General features: G+C 34.3%; 1 protein-coding gene across 4 annotated transcripts in view; it reads right to left on the bottom strand.

Moving 5' to 3' along the window:
- Positions 1-20,607, bottom strand: part of KIAA0825 (KIAA0825 ortholog) — a 412,101-nt gene that overhangs the window by 276,378 nt on the left and 115,116 nt on the right. For 2 of the 4 annotated variants that reach the window (XM_053663574.1, XM_053663575.1), the window contains 5 exons: positions 18,502-18,663; positions 8,496-8,590; positions 5,319-5,546; positions 3,884-4,149; positions 2,328-2,478 (listed from right to left, as the gene is read on the bottom strand). In XM_053663574.1, coding sequence (XP_053519549.1) covers positions 2,328-2,478; positions 3,884-4,149; positions 5,319-5,546; positions 8,496-8,590; positions 18,502-18,663 — 902 coding nt within the window. Of the gene's footprint in view, positions 1-2,327; positions 2,479-3,883; positions 4,150-5,318; positions 5,547-8,495; positions 8,591-17,937; positions 18,040-18,501; positions 18,664-20,607 lie in introns of those variants that run through there. The other 2 variants (XM_053663576.1, XM_053663577.1) reach the window with 2 other exon arrangements.

Raw genomic sequence — 20,607 nt, forward strand, 5'->3', positions numbered from 1 at the left:
TTCAAAAGTATTCTGGTAGTAAACATCTGTTATTTTTGTAGGCCCACTATAATGTAAACAGATGTGAGCTTTTAGTTAGATTAGATATCAGGAAACACACAGCTGGGCTTTATTATATAAGCCACTCAATATTATCTTTGAGCAGACAATTCTTTATTCTTTGACTGTTGGAAAACACAGTTGCTAAAATTGAGCAGATGTCAACTGTACTAAATGCCTGGATTTAAACATGTAATCTGAACACCCACTGTGCCATCTGACCAGCACCTCGTCAGAGAGATTCCCAACTCTTTTGACTTTCTCAACCTGACAGTTTAGAAAATGGAAATAATGTATCTAGGGCTCACTTGATATCACAAAACACGAGCAAATATTGCTCCATATCTTGTAAATTACTTTTCTGTTTCTTTACTACGCTGCTGCACATGGCAATAGGTTCCCCCAAGTTCTCTCTCCTACCCTTCACCTTCGGTCTGGCAGATTTCATCTCCTTTCCTCTCAAAACAGTCCTGCCAAAAAAAACTAGCCCTGTCTCACAAATCAGTTGGAATAATGGGAAGAGGAGGAGAAAGGGGTGCAGTAAACGGGATAAAAACCACATCAGGTATTCCAGTAGTCAAAACAGTTTAAAATCTGTGTTATTTTTAGAAGGTTCTTATTTATGGTAAATAGAAAGGCAGTTTCACTTTATTTTCCTGAGCATAAATAACAACCACTAACTCTACAATTAAATTGTAACTACTGACCATGTAAGTATATGGAAGCCACAGTACCATGTAATCACAGGGTAACTATCTTGTTATTTCTGTCTCTGAAGCTAAAGCATTGTCATAAGATCTAGGAGCTGCATGTTACATGGCAATTTGTTTTTTTTTTAATACTTTGTAACTTTAATAAGAGACTTGCAATGTATCTACTTATTATTTATACTGTAAAACTCTTTAGCCCCCAATTTGCATGAGAGGAAACATAATACCTCTTTGTTGGACATGTAGTGAGATAATAGCTATTTTTCAATGAAAACATCATATAAGATTCCTCATTAGGACACTGACATATTGAAATAGTTTGAAACATGTGATGGATTCATTTTCAACCTCTCTGTTCACCTCGAGGCAAATAAGGAAGCTGCCATGTGGCCGGGAAAGAAGGCCTGTATTTTCCTTTCTCAGGTGGCCAGGTGCACCATAGCTCCCTCATTTTCACTCTGCTCACTGCAACTTGAAGCATGTCAGGTTAGGAAAACTCTGTATGGATGTTCTTGCAAGAAGGAAAAGTATCTGGGGAGAGCCTCTAAAAGAGAGAGGAAATGGCCTTAGAAAAAGTGGAAAGTCCCTTAAAAGAGCTTCTTGTTAGTTGCTCTTCTCTGATGTGACAACATTTATTATGATAATAACTCAGGCATAAGTGGAGCCACAGGAATCTTCAGGGAGATGACAAAAGTGACTCCACTGAATAAAGTGACTCTGCTCTGTTCTTCTCATAGTGATTAGAGCAATCAGAAAAACAAAAATCATAAGCTTCAATCCAGAGGAAAGGGTAAATGCAAAAAGCTAGTGAAGCTAGGCTTGACTGATGAATTTTTTAAAAATCCTGATCATCTTATCTTTTATTAAGATATTATAAATGTTTCACCCTGCCCTGGAATCAACTTCAAAAAATTTCAAATATTGTGGCTTATGCATAATCAATGGGATGCAGGGGAAGCTAAACCAATGAAGCTTGATGATGAATAATTTTAATTGATCCTAGGTTTTGGTTGCACTGGGAATCATTAAAAATAATTCAGTAGAAATTTGGGATTTCAAAACATGGGCTAAATGAAAATAGGCAAGTTATAAATAATCAAATGGGTCTTACAGCACACTCATAAGAACATACTTTGAGAAGGAGAAAAATAAGTATAAAAATAAAGATGCTTAATAAAAATACTTATCAAACACAGATGGAAATACAGAACAAGAAAAAATTCTAAGATATCTATAACTGGCCCCCTCGAAAAAATACCAGGTGGTAGCATTTTGGCATTGTTATCTGTTCGAGATTTCATTGTATCCCATTATATTCTAATTCATTATGCAGCACTGAAACACTGCCGCTCAAATTAAGTTATTTTTATTTTTAAGCAGTACAGCTCTGATGTCTAATTATTTTAGGTTTTTAAAAACAGTGTTTTTCCTAAGTACAAATTCAATATTTTAAAAATATTATCCTAACAGCCTTCGTGTGTTAGTAACGCCAAGCTCATGTTTCTAATTAGCTAGAAAGCAGGTAGGCAGTAAAACATATTTGTGTAAAAAGGAGGGATAGTAAACTTAACTTCACACCTCATAAAAAGCTTTGTAGTCATCCCAGTGGTGGCTCTCAGCATCCTGTAAAATGCTTGTAGCACAAACTCTGACGCAGTAGTCCGTAACCTGAAACTGCAGAGTGTTGATGAATTCCTGATATCCTTGGACAGGCACCAGGAATATGGGTCTGTTCAGAGGGAATGATCAAAGAGACAGAGATTTAAGGCCTGTGTAGTAGGAGGTAACAATCTCCAGTACTACAAATGGTTTTGATTATTAGATATCAATCATTCATTTCCTCCTAATGCTGAAGTCTGCATCCACATTCACTTTCCAAAAAGAAAAAAGAAAAAAAAAAGATGGTCTTTATTTTGCAAGTCTTTTGAAAACGTACATCTGCTGTTCCATAAATATGCACTTCAACTTGAGACAAACTGCATTGTCAATACATCATTCAAAAATAAAAGTATTCTTTGTAAGCCTATTATTAGAGATCAGTGCATTATTTAGGCATTAGGTTATCGTTATTATAGAGAACACATGCATTTGTCAGAGCCAACTTTTATAGAGCTATCACACGTCCCACAAACATATTCTTTTTATTTTGAAAATTGTAATTTTGTAGATGTCAATTATCTCATAAAGTGTATAAAATATTCTAGAGAAATAAAGTGATTTCTGGCACATTTGTTTATAAATTCAAGCATGAATAACAACATCTGACTACTTATGAGAATTAAAGAACTATCATAGTAATATTCTACATCAAACCAAATTTACTTTACTTTTATCTTTAGCTATTTGTATTATGCCTTCTCTCACAAGTAAGGGACTGCAAAGGCTGAATACGTAATGTGGAATGGATTCTCGGGCTCGCACGGGACTGCCAAGCCCACGTTTCCTTTGCAAGTGGCCATGCTGACTTCTAGAGAGTGAGTGCAAGGATAGCCAGAAAGACCATGTGATAATACCTGTGGTCATTTTTATTGTCTATACAGAAAACATGTAATCTTTTTAGACTACTAGTACATGAGATTTAGGACTGCCAGATGCTTCCTCCTCAAATATTAAGGAGAATTTATTACTAAATCAGTGTTCTGAAATATGCTTAGTCAATAGAATAGATTGAAAGGCATTTATTTTCTATGTCAGCTGCTAACATCCTGTTGGCTCAGAAAAGAAAGAGAGAAGTGCATATTTCACAATTGTGTATACATGGGAAAATGAAAAGTTGATTCTTCCTTTTCACTGTAGTGGATACAATGTGCCTTACAAAATAAAAAGGGTTCGTTTGGTCACGTCATAAGAGCATGCAGAAAATTGTTGCTCCTGATTAGACTATGGAAAATGCATGGGTCTTCTGAGTGAGCCTTTAGAGAAAATACATATCTTTATCACTACCTATGTGTCTGGTTTAATGTATCCCATGCTCCACCTTTTTGACATTTCCTAGTTAAGACAAATGAAAATAATTCACCATGTTAATTATTATTTTCTCCTCAAATATTATCATCAAAATTTCACTCCTGTGATTTCCAAAGATTACATGTTACTATAAACATAGCCATCAACTTAATTTACATGACACTCACTTCTTAGTATTTTCTTTCATCAAATTACCATACTGCGTAAAATGCTGGAAGACATATACCGCCGTGGAGAGCAATGCATACAAGTTTTTCAGGGGTGCTCTGGAAGGAAACTCCTTGCCTCTCTCTTGCAGTCTCGCCAGGACAGCTGTTGCCACTTTACAACAGGCCTCCACAAAGTTTGCTCTAATTTCCTGAAAAGAATCATCTCTGCATGCCAGAGCCAGTGGAAGCATTGTGTCAAGTTTTTCCATGATGTCAGAACAGAACTAGGGAGAAATAAATGTACTGAGTTATTTGTACTCTGACAGCACCATGTAATTTATGTATGAGGAAGCCAAATTCTTAAATAATGAATTTGGCATTAAACATAAATATAATCACACAACTTTACAGTAATCAATTGTAGAAAGTTAAACGTTTTGTGTCAAATAAGGAAATACCAAGATGATGCCTCTCTATATATAACCGTCAAAACTTATGCTTATCATGCAGACATTATGAAAAACACATGAAGTAGCTTTACATGTCAATACTTTTATTTGTAGTTAATAGAAGTCAGAAAATATGTATCCTTGATATTAACACAATATCATTTTTGAATCTATTTTAATTTTCAAAAAGCTTTTTTATTAACCATCACATAAAAATAAGGCTATATCAGTTTTACTAAATCTAGAAGTATCAGAAACAATTTCATGTAGCATCCTCTTATTGGCAAGGCACAAACAAGTTTTAGAAGTAATGTGCCTAGCCTTTCACTAATTATTACGAATCTATTTCTTTTCAATGGTAAAGGAAGTATGGTGGATGGGAAGGCGAAATTTGCCTCCACTCTGGATTAGTCCAGTGTTCCCTGGGGAATGTTCTGGAGGCTCAGGGTGTCAGGAGCAGAACAGGAGGCCATTTTTAAGAACCAAAAACCATTTCAATAATAGGTTGCTAAACTCATTGTGGACTTAGTACTGAGAAACTGTATTTACCTATTTGCATGATGACTTCATAATTTTACTATGTTCTATGACTTTCAAAGAACATGTAAACATGGAAGACTGATGCTAATGAAATGGAACATTCATTAGAGGTTAATAAAGATTCAAAAGTTGCCCAAACCAGTAAAAGGCAGTAACTCCTTCAACCTCTTAAATTTCTCTTGAAGTCATTCAAAGATATAACCCAAACAAGCAGCAAGGTGGTAACAGGTTTAAGCCCCTTTTCTTAGCAGTGGCCCATAATATCAGAGAAATAAAAATGGCATTGGGTCCACTACCAAGTGTCTGCCAAGAGGCCCCACGATTTTTCTACAGGTTCCCTTTGCAGCGGCTATAGTTAAAAAAAAACAAAACAAAAAAAAACGATGACAACAAAAAACAAACAAACAAAAAACCACTTCATTATACCAGTCTACAGTTCTGAAAGGGTTTCATTTGACTCTTGCCTTTGCAGTTTTCTTTGGTTGGTCCTCCTCAGGAACCACACAGCCATCTTGCCAAACTTGCTGGACATTTACAAGGTTCATAGCATAGGTCACAGCTGAAGACCTTTCACTCTGTTCCTGTTGTAGAACTTTTATGGAAAAATCTTCGATTGCTGTTGTTATACTATATGCCATGGGAAGAGAGACTTCTTTAAATGCACTTCTCCAATGAAAATCTAGTAAACTAGCCTGAAATATAAATTTATATGAAATTACAGTAATCTTAATTCAGCAACAAGTGCTTCTATTGTTCTAGATATAAAATTACTGCTTTCCTTCAGCATGTTGAATATAGATATTCTTTGATAAACTGTAAAAATCATTCTTACAACCTGAAAAATATTACCCAGTGGATAAAGCAATATACAAAAACATGTGCATTCTTTACACACAGTAATATACTGACATTTCATTTTAATTCATCAGTGGATTTAATAAAATTTTTTTTCAAAATTTAATCTCTTAAATATAGTTCCATAAAACCATCTTTATGAGAGCTGAAAGTTACACTTACTATTTATCACATAAAACAAACTTTAAATTCAATATATTTAATAAAGTCTAAATTAGATTTTTATAGTCTTTTTTACAGTTTATTGTTAACAAGTATTGCAACATAAGACAGCATTTAATATTCAGTCTTTTCTTTTTTACTCTCAGAAATCCAGACAAGCCAAAAAATAGCAATAAAAAATAAATTTCTCAGAGAAAATACACCACTGAACCTTTCTAGGTTTTTATTTCTTTAGAATTTTATGTTGTTCCTCTACTCACAAACTGATACATGGCACTACTTTCGTTTCAGAAAATGAAAAATTAAAATGATCTGCATTACTGTATGCAGGAGGAGTGGGGGAGGTTGGGGTGGACGATGGTACTCTTTATTCTCTTTTGGTCTTTGTCTCATATGCAATATATTTACAAATGTGTACTTCCCCCAAGTCCTCCAATGTTCTTTACAGTAACAAAAGCATTATGAGTAGTAGGCTGAACCTATGCTTAGAATTAAGCTGTCTGTATAAATGTAATCTTATTTACAGTAATAATTTTCTTATTCCAACTTCAGAAGACCTTAGGTTTAATACCTCTAGCTAAATTACTTATTTTTCTAGGTCTCAACTTTTTTGTTAGAAATATAAGAGCTGAGCTGAATGATTTCTATGGTCTCTTTCAGTCTAAAATTACTGAGATTATGATCATTAGCTTCATTTTCTTATACATACATATCATTCATCATTAATTTAATGCTTTTTGTATATACTGTATGAATAAAGGTGATTCTTCTTCTAGAATGAAAATTTTATGAGTCCATGTTTCTACAGTTAGAAAAAGTGGCTCTTATTCTCATTATGCTTATAATTAAGTTGTGATTGAACTTTCTAAAGTTTATTTCGACCTTTAACAGCATGGAGTCTGAAAACACATCTCGCATCTTATTTGTACACAAAATTACTCAATATTTGAATCTATTCAGCTCATATAATCTCCCTTCTTAGAACTGAAACTTTAGAAGTACCATGGGTACAGTACTGTGCTATAGCAGTATTGCCTTGGGACACATTTATGACAGAAATGTAAAAAGAAAACCACCTCCATGAAAATTAATGAAAACAACAATAAAACTCTCTTTTTTGTTCTCCCTACCAGGGCATGTCCATTAAAATCATTCATTCATTTGTTCATTCAATAGGTCAGTCATTCACCCAGGAAAAGATATTCTGGTGAGAACTCCCAGTAATTGCCACAGCTGCAGTAATAATTTGTGTGTGTGCAATGATGATTACTTTGGCCCATGATAATTTATAGGTGATTATAATACCTTGACCCATCTGAATTCTCTTTTCAAAATTTAGAAAACCAAGCACATTAATAGCTGCTCTTAAAAAAAGAAAACTAAAAACCTCTACTAGTCAAATGTTCTCCTAGAAGTCTGTCAAAAATATTGTTTGCTTCCTTCTGCTCTTCTCATCTGATGTTTGGCACCAAAAATATTTCAGTTAGAATAGAGAATGTTTACTAGTTGATTAAAGAAGAAAAAAAAATGTGGCTTTCTGTTCTGTGCACAAAGTAGGTACCTACTGAATCCCTTTCTTTTATTACCTTGTGATAATCATTTAATACCTGCTCTGATTTTTGGTTAAAACATAATGTACAACTTTGCATTTTCCAAATTATTATTGTTGTTTTCTAAACTGAAAGTGTTAAAACCCTATGTTCTTGAACATTTTCCAATGTTTATCTATTAGTCAAGGTCCATTCAGAAAACAGAAACCACTCTAAGTATTTCAAGAGGAAAAGAAAATTAATGTAGATTACTAAGGTGATGAAATTCTGAGGAGCCAAACACGGGTTGTGAAGCAAGACAGATATTAATGCAGCAGGAAGCCACTACCACTCTTAGGCCTGGAGGAACAAAAGAAAGGGACTGTATGGGAGTCCAATTCCTGGGGCCACCAGTCAAAGCTAAAGGTAAGACTGCCAGGTGGAACCACAGAGGGAGGACTGTGTGGTGGGAACACAGCTCATGGAGGAAATGAAGGAGTCATAGATACTACTCGAGATGTTCCTTAAGACACAGAGAAAGGAAGAAAAACTTGTCCTTCTGCTATATCTACCCTCCAGGTCTTCCACCAATGCCTTTCATTGGTCAGACCTTCCCAGTATTGAGAAAGGGAGGAAGCCTGGAAGATGTAATTCTCTGTAATATAGGACAGAGCAGGGGAAGAGTGTAATGGATCTGAGAACACACATGTGCACGCCGGACACATTAAATTAAGGCCAGTTCAAACTATTTCTCCCCTTTCCTTTCTTTTTCAACCTCTGTTTTCTCCCCTTTCAACAATTATCTACAGTCCGAGTTCTCAAGTGTAGACCCTGATTTAGGATGAAAACAAAGACCTCCTCATTTTCAGGTCCTTCCTCACAATCTGTCCATGGAACAGATTGTGCAGGAGAGCACTGAATACACTAAACTCATTTTTTTGTCAAAGCGTATAAGCCAATTTTCAACCAAGAATTATTTTTTTTTAGTGTCAAAGGGTAAAACTCAAGACATTTTGATTTATAATGGATTCATAGACATATATGATGATGCTATTATATATAAATAAAGAAATACCATCCTTTTTTTCTCCTTACCTCTTTTCCTGGTAGCAAATGCTCTGAAGAAATACTGGTTTCATTTGCTCTAGGTTTCTCTCTAATGGCCTCTTGACTGGGTGTATCCAAAATTCCTATGCAGTAGAAAAGAATACAAACACAGAAGCATACATTAAGAAAAACAAACCATACTAAATGTATTTGCTAGGTTCAGATTAAAATTAATTATGCAAAAAAGCTCTACCTATACTATATATACACATACATACATATGAAGATACAGAGAATATAGGCAATAAGATGTAAGGCAATGTCACCATTACAATGATGACAGTATCAGAATATACTGAGTACTTCTCCATACATTCAGCTTAGTAATTATATTCATACTTGATGCATATACATATATAATCCATAACATAGAGATTATTTTATTAATTCATTTTCATGTTAATAATGTAGAGTAAGTTAAGAATACAAAGTAAATATTAATTACCTTATTCATGTAAAAGGTTCAATTCTAAAGTACAGCATTTAAAAATTGGTGGTTTTTCTTAGTACTTTAATACTTCCTTTCTTGGAACAAGGAAGAATACAAGTACATGGATAAAAATCAATACATCGGGACAAATTATACTCTTGAAAGGTATATCAATAATTCATTGGAAAAATACAAACACTGAAACAGATAAGAAATAATATTTACTTTGTAAAGTGGAAATATTTTCTCAACTTTTAGTTTTTAGAATTAAGAAACTCTTTCCTATAGAAAAAAATAAACTACAAAAATGTAATAAATTAATATGTGAAAAAAATTTCTTCCACTTTTTCACTAAGGTTTTATTGATTATAGTTTAACTTGAGATGAACAAGCTAGCATTTATTTTTTCTTATAATTGATATATGGTGATGAATTATAACTATTATATAATATTTAATTTTTAAAAATATATTTTATTAATTATGCCATTACAGTTGTTCTATTTCCCCCTTCATTCCCCTCCACCCTGCACACCCCCTTCCCCACCATTCCCCCCTTCAGTTTATGACCACATGTCTCAAGTTCTTTAGATTCTATATTTCCCATACTATTCTTGCCCTCCCCCTATCTATTTTCTACCTACCATCTATGCTACTTATTTTCTGTACCTTCTCCCCCCTTCTTATTCTCCCACTCCCCTGTTGCTAACCCTCCATGTGATCTTCATTTCTATGATTATGCTCCTGATCTAGCTGTCCTCTTAGTTTGCTTTTGTTTTAGGTGTGGTTGTTAGTTCGTTGTCCTTTCACTGTTCATCTTTTTTATCTTTTTTTCTTAGGTAAGTCCCTTTAACATTTCATATAATAAGGGCTTGGTGATGATGAACTCCTTGAATCTGATCTTATCTGAGAAGCACTTTATCTGCCCTTCCATTCTAAATGAAAGCTTTGCTGGATAGAGCAATCTTGGATGTAGGTCTTTGGATTTCACAACTTGGAATAATTCTTTCCAGCCCTTTCTTGCCTGTAAGGTCTCTTTTGAGAAATCCACTGACAGTCTGATGGGAACTCCTATTAGGTGACTGTCCCCTTATCTCTTGCTGCTTCTAGGATTCTCTCCTTCATTTTAATCTTGGCTAATGTAATGATGATGTGCCTTGGTGTGTTCCTTCTTGGGTCCAACTTTTTTGGAACTCTCTGGGCTTCCTGGATTTCCTGGAAGTCTATTTCCTTTGCCAGATAGGGGAAGTTCTCCTTTATTATTTGTTCAAATAAGTTTTCCACTGGTGGCTGTTCCTCTTCCTCTTCTGGTACCCCTATAATTCGGATGCTGGAAGGTTTAAAGATGTCCTGGAGGTTCCTAAGCTTCTCCTCATTTTTTTGAATTCTTGTTTCTTCATCCTTTTCTGTTTGGTCATTTTTTTCCTCCTTCTGGTCCACTCCTTTGATTTGAGTCCCAGTTTCCTTTCCATTACTATTAGTTTCCTGTGCATTGCCATTCGTTTCAATTAGTTTAGCCTTTATATGTTCCTCTAATTTGTGACTAAAATCAACCAGTTCTGTGAGTATCCTGATCACCAGTGTTTTGAACTGTGCATCTGAAAGTTTGCCTATTTCTTCATTGCTTAGATTTATCAGCTCTGGGGCTCTGAGTTGTTCTTGAGCCATGTTTTGATCTGTTCCTGCCTGTCACGTATGAGGAGCGGAGCCTCAGTTGTTCACCAGGGCAGGGCCACCCAGGTCACTGGTTTGTGATGCTGTATGTGGGATGGGGTCAGAGAGGGGCAATGGCGGTTCCCTCAGCCGTGTCTTGCCTCTGGGACCTGTGCTGTCCGTCTCACTGCTAGCTCCTTCACCATTTTATCTGGGTGCGAATGCGTGACCGCGATCAGCCCTCAGTGGATCCAACGCCTAGTGCCCTCAATGGGTCTGCCCATTTCTCCACACCTGGGATCCACCCACGGCTGCTGGAGTACCTGGGACATGCACCCAGGTCAGTCTGGTGGATCTTTCCTGCCCGACCCCACTTTGCTGCTGGCTCTGCCCCTCTTACCGGTTTGGCTGAAGGGTTCGTTGTTGTCAGACTTCCATGAAGTTGAATATTCTGTGGTTTGGCTGCATTTTTGTTACTAAAACTTTGTTGTTTTTAAACTTAGTTGTGTGAGAAGGTGCAGTGCTTCCACCTATGCCTCCATCTTGGCAGAAGTCTAATATTTTAAAATTTTTATGAATCTGAACAATCAGTTTCTCCTTTCGTCCTGAGTAAGCACTTTTCAAAATCTTACTGATTCTTCTCAGTAGGACTTCTGACCAATATATTCATCTGAAAAATGTGTGAGGTTTTTTTGTTTTTTCTAGATAAGGTTCTTTGTCCTGGCTCAGTGGACTGAGTATAGGCCTGCAACCAAAAGGTCACGAGATCAATTCCTGGTCAGGACACATGTGTGAGTTACAGGCCAGGTCCCCAGTCGTACGTGTGTGAGTGGCAACAGGTTGATGTATCTCTCACACATCAATGTTTCTCTTCTTCTCTTTCTCCCTTCCTTCCTGCCTCTCTAGAAATAAATTAAATCTTCAAATATAGTTCAATGAGTTCAATTATGAATGATTCCTAAGTACTACAGTTCACTGAAACATTCTTTAAAGAGATGAATATTTTATTTGATAGGTGAATATCTTTTGGGGAAATTTTATCACAATTTATTCTTCTGAGGAAAAGTTTTCCTTAACTCAAGTGTTTCTTAAGCATTTTGGATTTGTGAACACTTCTGAGAACTTTATTAAAGTGAACGAACATTCCATCCAAAATGCACAATATGACTCCATGGTAAATACACACACGCACTCATGCATGCTATTAAGGATCCTCAGACTCCTCATAAAGTGCATTCATGAACCTCAGGGGCTGTGGACTTCAGTTTAGGAATCCTGCTTAGTTTCCCAACAGATATCACAACACAGAGAAGGTTTGAGATCAGTGTTCCACCGGTCAACCTAATATGCTTGCTCTATGGCTTGCATTTTACTAAGTCTTTTAAAGAAGATGGTACTATAAATAAGGATCCCTTCTAACAAGGAAATAAAATCCAGATTAACCGAAGATTTTTAATTAAAGAAAAAGGCAACTACAAGGCTATTAGAAATATAGAATATGTTTTCAAAAGATCAGTGTAAGGACTTTTCTGAAGCACATAAACAATTCTGCATAACAAAAATACCATTCATTATTAGTCAAAATGGATATGACAAGTTGACTTGCACTCTGTTAAAATGTCCATACTTAAAAAAAATTAATAGATGTTAGGTTTCAGAGCTTTTTTAGTTTTACAAAAAAATTGAGCAGACAGTACAGAATTTCCACATTTTCTCTCTCCCCCACCCTCAGTTTACCTTACTGTTAACATCTTGCTTTCTTTGGTGTAGTATATTTGTTAAAACTGATAAACCAATATTGATAGATTACTATCAACTAAATTCTATAGTTCACATTAGGGTTCATTCTTTGTTTTGTGTAGTACAATGGATTTTTCAAATGCATAACATTATGTATCCACCTTTATTGTATCATGGAGAATGATTTCACTGCTTAAAAAATCCCCTGTCCTCTACCTAGTCACTTCTCTTCTAGTTGTTCCCATCCCCTGAAAACCACTCATCTTTTTACTCTCTCTCTGTTCTCTCTTCCCAGAAAGTTGTTAATCTCATATAGCTGGAATCATATAGTAAGTATGTAGTCTTTTCAGATTGGCTTCTTTTAATTAGCAATGTGCACTTAAAATTCTTTCATGTTTTCTTGGGTCTTGATATCTTATTTTTTACCAGTGGATACTATTTCACTGTATTGATGTACCACAGTTTATCAAATTTACCTAGGGAATTATAATTCCCTAGGCAATTATGAATAAACTGGTATAAACTTTCATTTGCAGGTTTTTGTGTGGACATTAATTTTTAACTCATTTGTGTACATAAGTGGATTATATAAGACACTGTTTAGCTTTATAAAATACAACCAAGTTGTCTTCCAAAGAGGCTGTACTATTTTACATTCCTATCAGCAATGAATGAGAGAGAGTTCCTGTTGCTTCACATCCTTGCCAGAACTGGTGCTGTTAGTGTTTCAAATGTTAGTGCTATCTCCTTGTTTTAATTTGCATTTCCCTGATGACATATGATGTTGAGCATCTTTTCATATGCTTATTTGCCATCTGTATATCTTCTTTGCTGAGGTGTCTGTTCAAATCTTTTGCTCATTTTTTAATTGAGCTTTTTGTTTTCTTGTTGAATTTCAAAAAATTTAAAATATATTTTGGATATAAGTCTTTTATCTAATATGTGTTTTGCAAATATTTTTTCTGTCTATGGCTAATCTTTTCATCTTCTCAGTGACCATAACTTTTTACTTGGCCATTTTACTTTAGAAATTAACCATTTAGAAATACGTGTGCACATATTAAGACACAGTTCAAGAAAATTTGCCACATCATTGTTTAGGAAGAAAGAATCCTAATTGTCTATCAACGAGTACCTTGTTAGATGCACCAATGGAAGCCTTTTCAGCTGTTAGAAAGAATGAGGTGTTTTCTGCATGAGTGTTAATAATGAAACACTCTGCATAGTATGTCAAGGTTTTGTGTTATTTTAACATAGGAATATATATATATATATATATATATATATATATATATATGGAAGTAGTTGCTTCTGGAAAGCAAAACTAGAGAATTGGAATAGAAAAAACATAACTGTCTACATATACTCTTTTGTTCTATTTAAATGTTTTACTATATATGGAGCTACTATTCAAAAAACATTTTTCTTTTTTTAATGATTTTATTTATTTAGTTTTAGAGAGATAGGGAAGGGAGGGAGAAAGAGAGGGAGTGAAACATCAGTGTGTGGTTGCCTCTAGCACACCCCCCTACTGGGGACCTGGCCTGCAACCCAGGCATGTGCCCTGACTGGGAATCAAACCGGCTATGCTTTGGTTCTCAGGCCTGCACTCAGTCCACTGAGCTACACCAGCCAGGGCCTCAAAACACACTTTTTAAAGAAGAAAAATAGTAGAGATCGAGTTAATGACATGAAGGAACAACACCTGGATTCTTAATGTCACTTTACTTTTCTATAGACAGGTCACAAAACCAGCTAACTTAAGACGTATTTACTCTGGAAAAATAACACCAGTTTGAAGTATAAGCTTGCAGATCTATTTCCAGAAATAACTATCTGCCATTGTGTAGATATAATTTAAAATTTACATAAAAAGTTAATGATCTTATATTTACCATTGCACTCCCAAATACGATATGCTTATTCACTCAAAGTAACGTGTTTTAATATTTATATAACCCATCTGCCTATTTTCAAGATTAGTAAATAAAAAAAATAAGCTTCCAAAGCCTTTTCTTGCTGGCAAGCAATTCTATAGTAAGATTGAATATAAATTATCAAATAATTATGATAACCTTTATAATATAGTCTCCCCCAAAAAAAATTTAAAAAGAATTAAAAAAAACTTTAATGCTACTTACAGAAGCAAAAGGGATCATTTTAAGGCAGGATTAGTAACACTGAATCTAAACTAATAAGATATCTGATATTTGAGGTTTTAACAAATTGTGGAATTTTATATTTGAAATTCAAAATGTTCAATTTCAAAATTCCATATTGTGAAACTTTATAAGCTCTGTGAACATTTAACAAATTATTTTACCTACTTAAAATATATTGAAAATCTATACACCTACAAGCATTGTCCAAAGAAGGAAGCCCATTTTGGACTCAAGGCTCTGAAACACAGGCTATTTGCACGTAATCAACACTGGTTTCTTTAAAAATATGCCTAGATTAAGGACCTCAGTAGAGTGCAGACGGTCACAGGAATGCTAGCTGCCAAACAGCCTCCCCCCACAGAGTTCACTGTGGTTCATTTTACACGTCTGGTTAGTCCCACACTGTCACTTTCTTTCATAGAGAGTAGAGGTTGGCAGTACTTCCCTGTGACATCCACTTTCACACCCAAATTGGTCTTCATAGGCTCCCATTGTGCGCACTACAAAGCAACTTGCCTTGTTGGTAGCTCTAAGTGGGAACTACAAGTCTTTCTTTTCTTCACTGTTCTTTTCTGGCTCACAAGCAACCTCCCACCAAAAGCTGAATCTGTAGAAGAGACTACATCCAAGAGATAATACTATGAAAAAGTATGAAGAGAAACCCAGGTGGCCACCTTGCAAATTTCCAATGTGGAAGCCTTCGACCTCTCTGCCCAAGAAACAGCTAAAGTCCTAGTGTAATGAGCTTTACAAACCCTAGGAGCCTCTTTACCTTAACTACATACGCCTCCCTAATACAATCCCTTAACCATCTAGCTAAGAAACTCTTAGAAGCCATTTGACCCCTCTTAAGACCCCCTAAGAGTACAAACAATCTTTCAGAAGATCTGAAATCTTTGATTCTTCTGAGACAAACCCTAAGTGATCTTCTTACATCCAATTGAAGCAGCCATTGCTCTTTGTCATTGCTGGGGCTAAAGAAAAATGAGGGCCAAGAAACCTCCTGGTTTAGATAAATCTCAGGTGCCACCTTTGGAAAATTGGAGGAACTGCCCGAAGAGCAACTTTATTCTGAAGGAGCATTAGAAGTGCCCCATAAATCAAACCCGAAGCTACTCCATAAGATATAATCACCCAAAAGAAATATAGTAGGGTATCATAACAGTCAAATAACATTCTATCACTTTCTGAAATGACCAGAATAGAAAACCATCAAATTATGACCTCCTCAAAAGCAAATAAATATAATGATTAAATATCATTTCTTTCTCAAAAACTATGTTTATAGCATCTCTTGCATTATATTAATTACTAATAATAGTGCCAATTTAACTAACTTGAAGATACAGTAGGAAACTTTAAAGTAAAAAATAAATTATTTGGTTAAGCATCTTTATATTTTCTCTATGTGATATTAAGCACCTGGATATTTTTAAAACATCTGGATAATGAAAAAAACCCTCACTTTTCATCACATTGTTTTGGTTACACAGACATAGTAGGCAACTCTTTCCAAGATCTTTATTAGCAAAATATGCTCCAATCAAAATAAATACAGAGGAAGCCAGATGATTTGATCTTTTCCCCCCCATTCTGTCCCACACAAGATTTTTTTAAGCAAAAGATTAACTATAAGGATAACTTAAGGTACATTTGGTTTCTTTAATCATCTATTTCAAGGGGGTATTTTCTTCTAGATTAAAGAAACAAAGCTTTTGATAAGAATTGATTGGCTTCACTTACATGGAATAAAAATTTGAGATTTTTCTTGACAACTTCCTTCAAGATGTTTCTTTGCAGGGAGCTATAAAGTTATATCAGATTAAATCAATCCTGGCTTTGTACAAAAAATATAAGTTTTAACAATAAAGAAGATATGCATCACAAGAGGATGTTCTAGTACTTAGACATTTCCTATACCTTCAAAATTCCTTTTATACTATATTGATAATCCACAAAGATATTTCTATTGTACCGTACTATTAATACGATATTGAAGTTGCTTTTATCTGCCATGCTGCTTATATGATGATATGATGAATGAGACAGTATATTGTGGCATAATTAAATATTTGCTGTGTTGCTTTTATTCAGTAATGGCAACTATTTTTCTGGAATATTCAGCATTGGCCAAATCTCAGTGTTACTTAATCTTATTCTAATGAAGTTATTTCTGGTTTTTCTTCTCTCTTTTCCTGAAATCACCATGTCAAACCTTTGCTTCAATCCTTGGCTATCTCAGTTTTATATTTTTATAATACCTAACACAATTAAAATTATGAATTTGCATTGCTTTGAGGAGGAATAAAATTCTCAGAATTGACCTCATTTCTCTAGGGCCTGGCCTAGGACCCATACAAGATGAGTCCAAATGGGTGAGGGTCTAGACTTCCTGGAATTCCTTTTGTTTCTTCATCCATACCTCAGAAAAGATCTGCTAGAGATGTGGATGAAGGGTGTCAAATCTTAGCCAGGTATGATGGGTGAGTACCCACCCAGTGCTAACTGCTCCAGGCAGCAACACGCCAATCAAAAAATAGGATGGCATATTCCTCTACTCAGATCTCTCTTGACCCAGTGAATTCCATCTAGAAGACCCTCTATAGCCCACATTATCTCCTAATTAAATCTGTTTTTCATTGTCTTTTAACTTCATATTTCATGTCTTATATTTTTACTATTTTCCCACTGTTTTATTGTGTTTCTGAAATCTATAATCCACCTTCATTTTTATTTAAATTATCTCTAAATTTGGAAAAATGATCTACAGTATTTACTTTATAATTTAATACTATGTAAACTTAACCTGAAACATAGAAGGCTAGTAAGGTATACTCAGTATAAAACAAACAAATTCCAACCCTCTAACGTTTATATTTACCCAGGAAAAGTAAATAAAAAATACAAAAGTAAATATATTAAACTAAATATAATTTCTTACTAAGATACTAGTTTTGAAATTTTCAGTTCACTTGCTTGCATAAATTTGTTCTACAAATGCAACCACTATTTTTCCTCTTAAAAATAATATATGGTTATGTAAAAGAGAATTTTGTATCATTCATTCTTATATAAATGAGAATCTGCATAAGTATAAATATTAACATGGAACACAATATCTTAACTATTATGGCTTTGAATTTACCTTTAATTTTAGAAACATTATCCCAACACACATGGCACAGCTTTCTTCAAAAGGATTTTTGTGAGGACGAAAATCAAAGTAACATTCTATCATTCTAATTATTATTAGAACAATACACTTATAGTTTATGATATGCTATACATTCTTCTAAATAATTTACATACAGTATATCATTCAGTTCCCATGGCCCTACATAACATATTGGAATCTAAAGCATCTAACTGTAAAAGAAAGCCAAGAGAAAATTAATTTAGATCTATACCATCATCGTGAAGTTGAGAACACTGAGGTCTATGGAAACAAAATATCTTGTTCAAGGTCATCCACCCAGCTGCTAGTAGCAGAAGAGGAGCTACTAGATCATCAGGTCTGCTTAATTTTGTTCATAGGCCAGGCTGCGTTTCTTTGAAATGAAAAAAAAATTGATCTGATTTTTGTTAAAGACAGTTATTTGGAATTGACTTATGATGCTTTGCCAACTAGAATTATGGAATTTGCCAATTTTTCATAAAGGAAAAATGTAATTCTATGTTAACAGAATTTTCTTTACTTAATGTTTCCCTCTGACTTTGAATTTATTTACGGAAAGGGGAGGGCGAGAATAGGGTGGGAAATGTAGAAGCTAAAGAACTTGTGACACATGGACATGAACTAAAAAGGGGAATGGGGGAGGGGGTGTACAGGGTGGAGGGGAATGAAGGGGGAAATGGAACGACTGTAATGGCATAATCAACAAAATATATTTTAAAAAAAGAAATAATTATATAATCTAATTTTTTTCAAGTAATGGTATAGATTCAGTGGCAGGAAGTAAAGGTAGAGAGAATGATAGATTTAAACAAATTTAAACAAAAGGGCATGTTACCTGATTTATTCCTGAGTATCTTGAGTGACAAAAACATTTCTTCAAACAATTCTTGAACATTTTTTTCCAGCTTCAAAAAGGATTTTATGAGCTGTGATAAAAATTCCAGTTCATTTAAGGAAAGGAGAAAGTTTCTTTCTTTCTGTGGGCATTCAGGATTAACTGTGAAAAGAAAAGATCAATACACATTGTATTTGTTTGTTCAGTAAATACTATAATGATCTATGTAATTCCATAAACCATGAAAACTAACAAGATCCTCAATAAATAATCCAGGTTTGTTCTTGAGGAAATACAAGTATCCATAAAATTTCCTAGGAGAGTCTTTTCTTCTGAGATGCTGGAGATCAGTATTTTCTTTAATGCAAATATGACAAATAGTTATATTTATTGTCAGAGCTATAAATACGAATGTGACTTCTTGTTGTGAAATTATATACAATTCTACTTTTAAAAAAAAGTCTGGCACAACTTTAATCTAGTCACAAGGAAATGTAAGACAAATCCAAATTGATGGGCATTTTACAAAATAGCTGATCTATATTCTCCAAAAGTATTGTGTCCAGAAACATGAAGACTAGATTTTGACTAGACAAATATTCTGTTCAAAAGAAATCTAAAAAGACATGACAACTAAAATTAATACTCAATAAGTTTTTTTATTTTATATAATAAAATAAAACAGGACTCTATTGGGGTAATTTGATGAAATGTGAGTACAGTCTATAATTCCATGCTATCATTGCATGACTTAATTTTCTGATTTAGAGAACTATACTGTGGTTATGAAGGAGAATGCCCTACATTTAACAAACACATACTGAAGTATATTAAGGTAAACATCTGTAACTTGTTCTCAGTTTAGGGAAAAACAGTTTTAAGAGAAAGAATGCAAATGTGGAAATGTGGTAAAATATGAACATTTGAGGGATCTGAATATTTTTTATAATTCTAAAATTAAACCAATTTTTTAAAGACTACATAAAGGATACAAGTCTTCAAGACCTTAGAAGTGTTGTTACCAAATCACTAAAAACAAGCAAATTAACTTAGTTGTTGAATCTAGACTATATAATTCATGAAACCAGGTTTTAAAAAATTACCTGTATAAATAATTGTAATATCTATTGCTTTCATAAGAACAAAACAATTTCAGATAAAGAAGGTTTATTATTTTCCTTTTATAATTGTGCTACTTATCAAGTCACACTACTATTTTAATATGATAGAAAAATATCTTCAACACAATGGAGGACTGATATCACCAAATGTCACCTTTGACCAAGCTTTCAAAGATGTAAAAAGTTCTTTATTATTGCCACTCCTTAAAACACATATTTCAGAAGTGTTTTGAGGCCTAATTACAAATCAAAAAAATTTGTATAATCTCATAAAATGAGCATAAAGTTCCTTTGGAGAGAAAATAATTAAAGAGTGCTACCTAGAAATGATGTAAGGTCTGGTGATTCCAAGTAAAAATAGGTTACTTTCATCACACAGACTTAGAGGGAAGGTTCCAGTAATGTGGCAATTTTATGGGTAATTCGTGAACTTTAAAATATTTGCAACAAACTTGTAATCATTTGACATAGTTTTCACCAAGGACCCAAAATGTCATGGTACCTTTGCAGATATGAGAGAAACCTGTCAAAAACTGTTTCATCTGTAAACTGATGTTCATCCTACATACAAAGTCTATCTCAAAACAGCCCTACTCACCTCCACCATTCTCCGTAGGCAAGTCAGAGAACACAAACACATACAGCCCATACATATACCTACAGTTTTGCCATTAGAATCATGAGAAAAGAGAAAAAAATATATTATGATTCATTTAGCTGTTGCTTGATTCTTTTACTTGGTCTGTTTGATTTCTTTTAAGCTTTGCTCATATAGATAAAAGGGCTGGTTTAGCCTTTTGAATCTTAAAGATGTTGCTTTTAGGACTGAATGTTTAAAACTGGAAATTTTCAAAGACTAAGAATCTGTCCTAATACTTTGATAGTTTGACTGAAAATTAAACATACTTAAGAAGGTTTTAGAGACATTGAAATTAAGACCAATCTGACAGTAACTGGAGGGAAGGTGGGAGGGGATAATGGGGGG

Source organism: Artibeus jamaicensis, unplaced genomic scaffold (assembly GCF_021234435.1).
Source record: "Artibeus jamaicensis isolate MK-2021 breed Jamaican fruit bat unplaced genomic scaffold, CSHL_Jam_final contig_3214, whole genome shotgun sequence".
NCBI classification, from domain to species: Eukaryota; Metazoa; Chordata; class Mammalia; order Chiroptera; family Phyllostomidae; genus Artibeus; species Artibeus jamaicensis.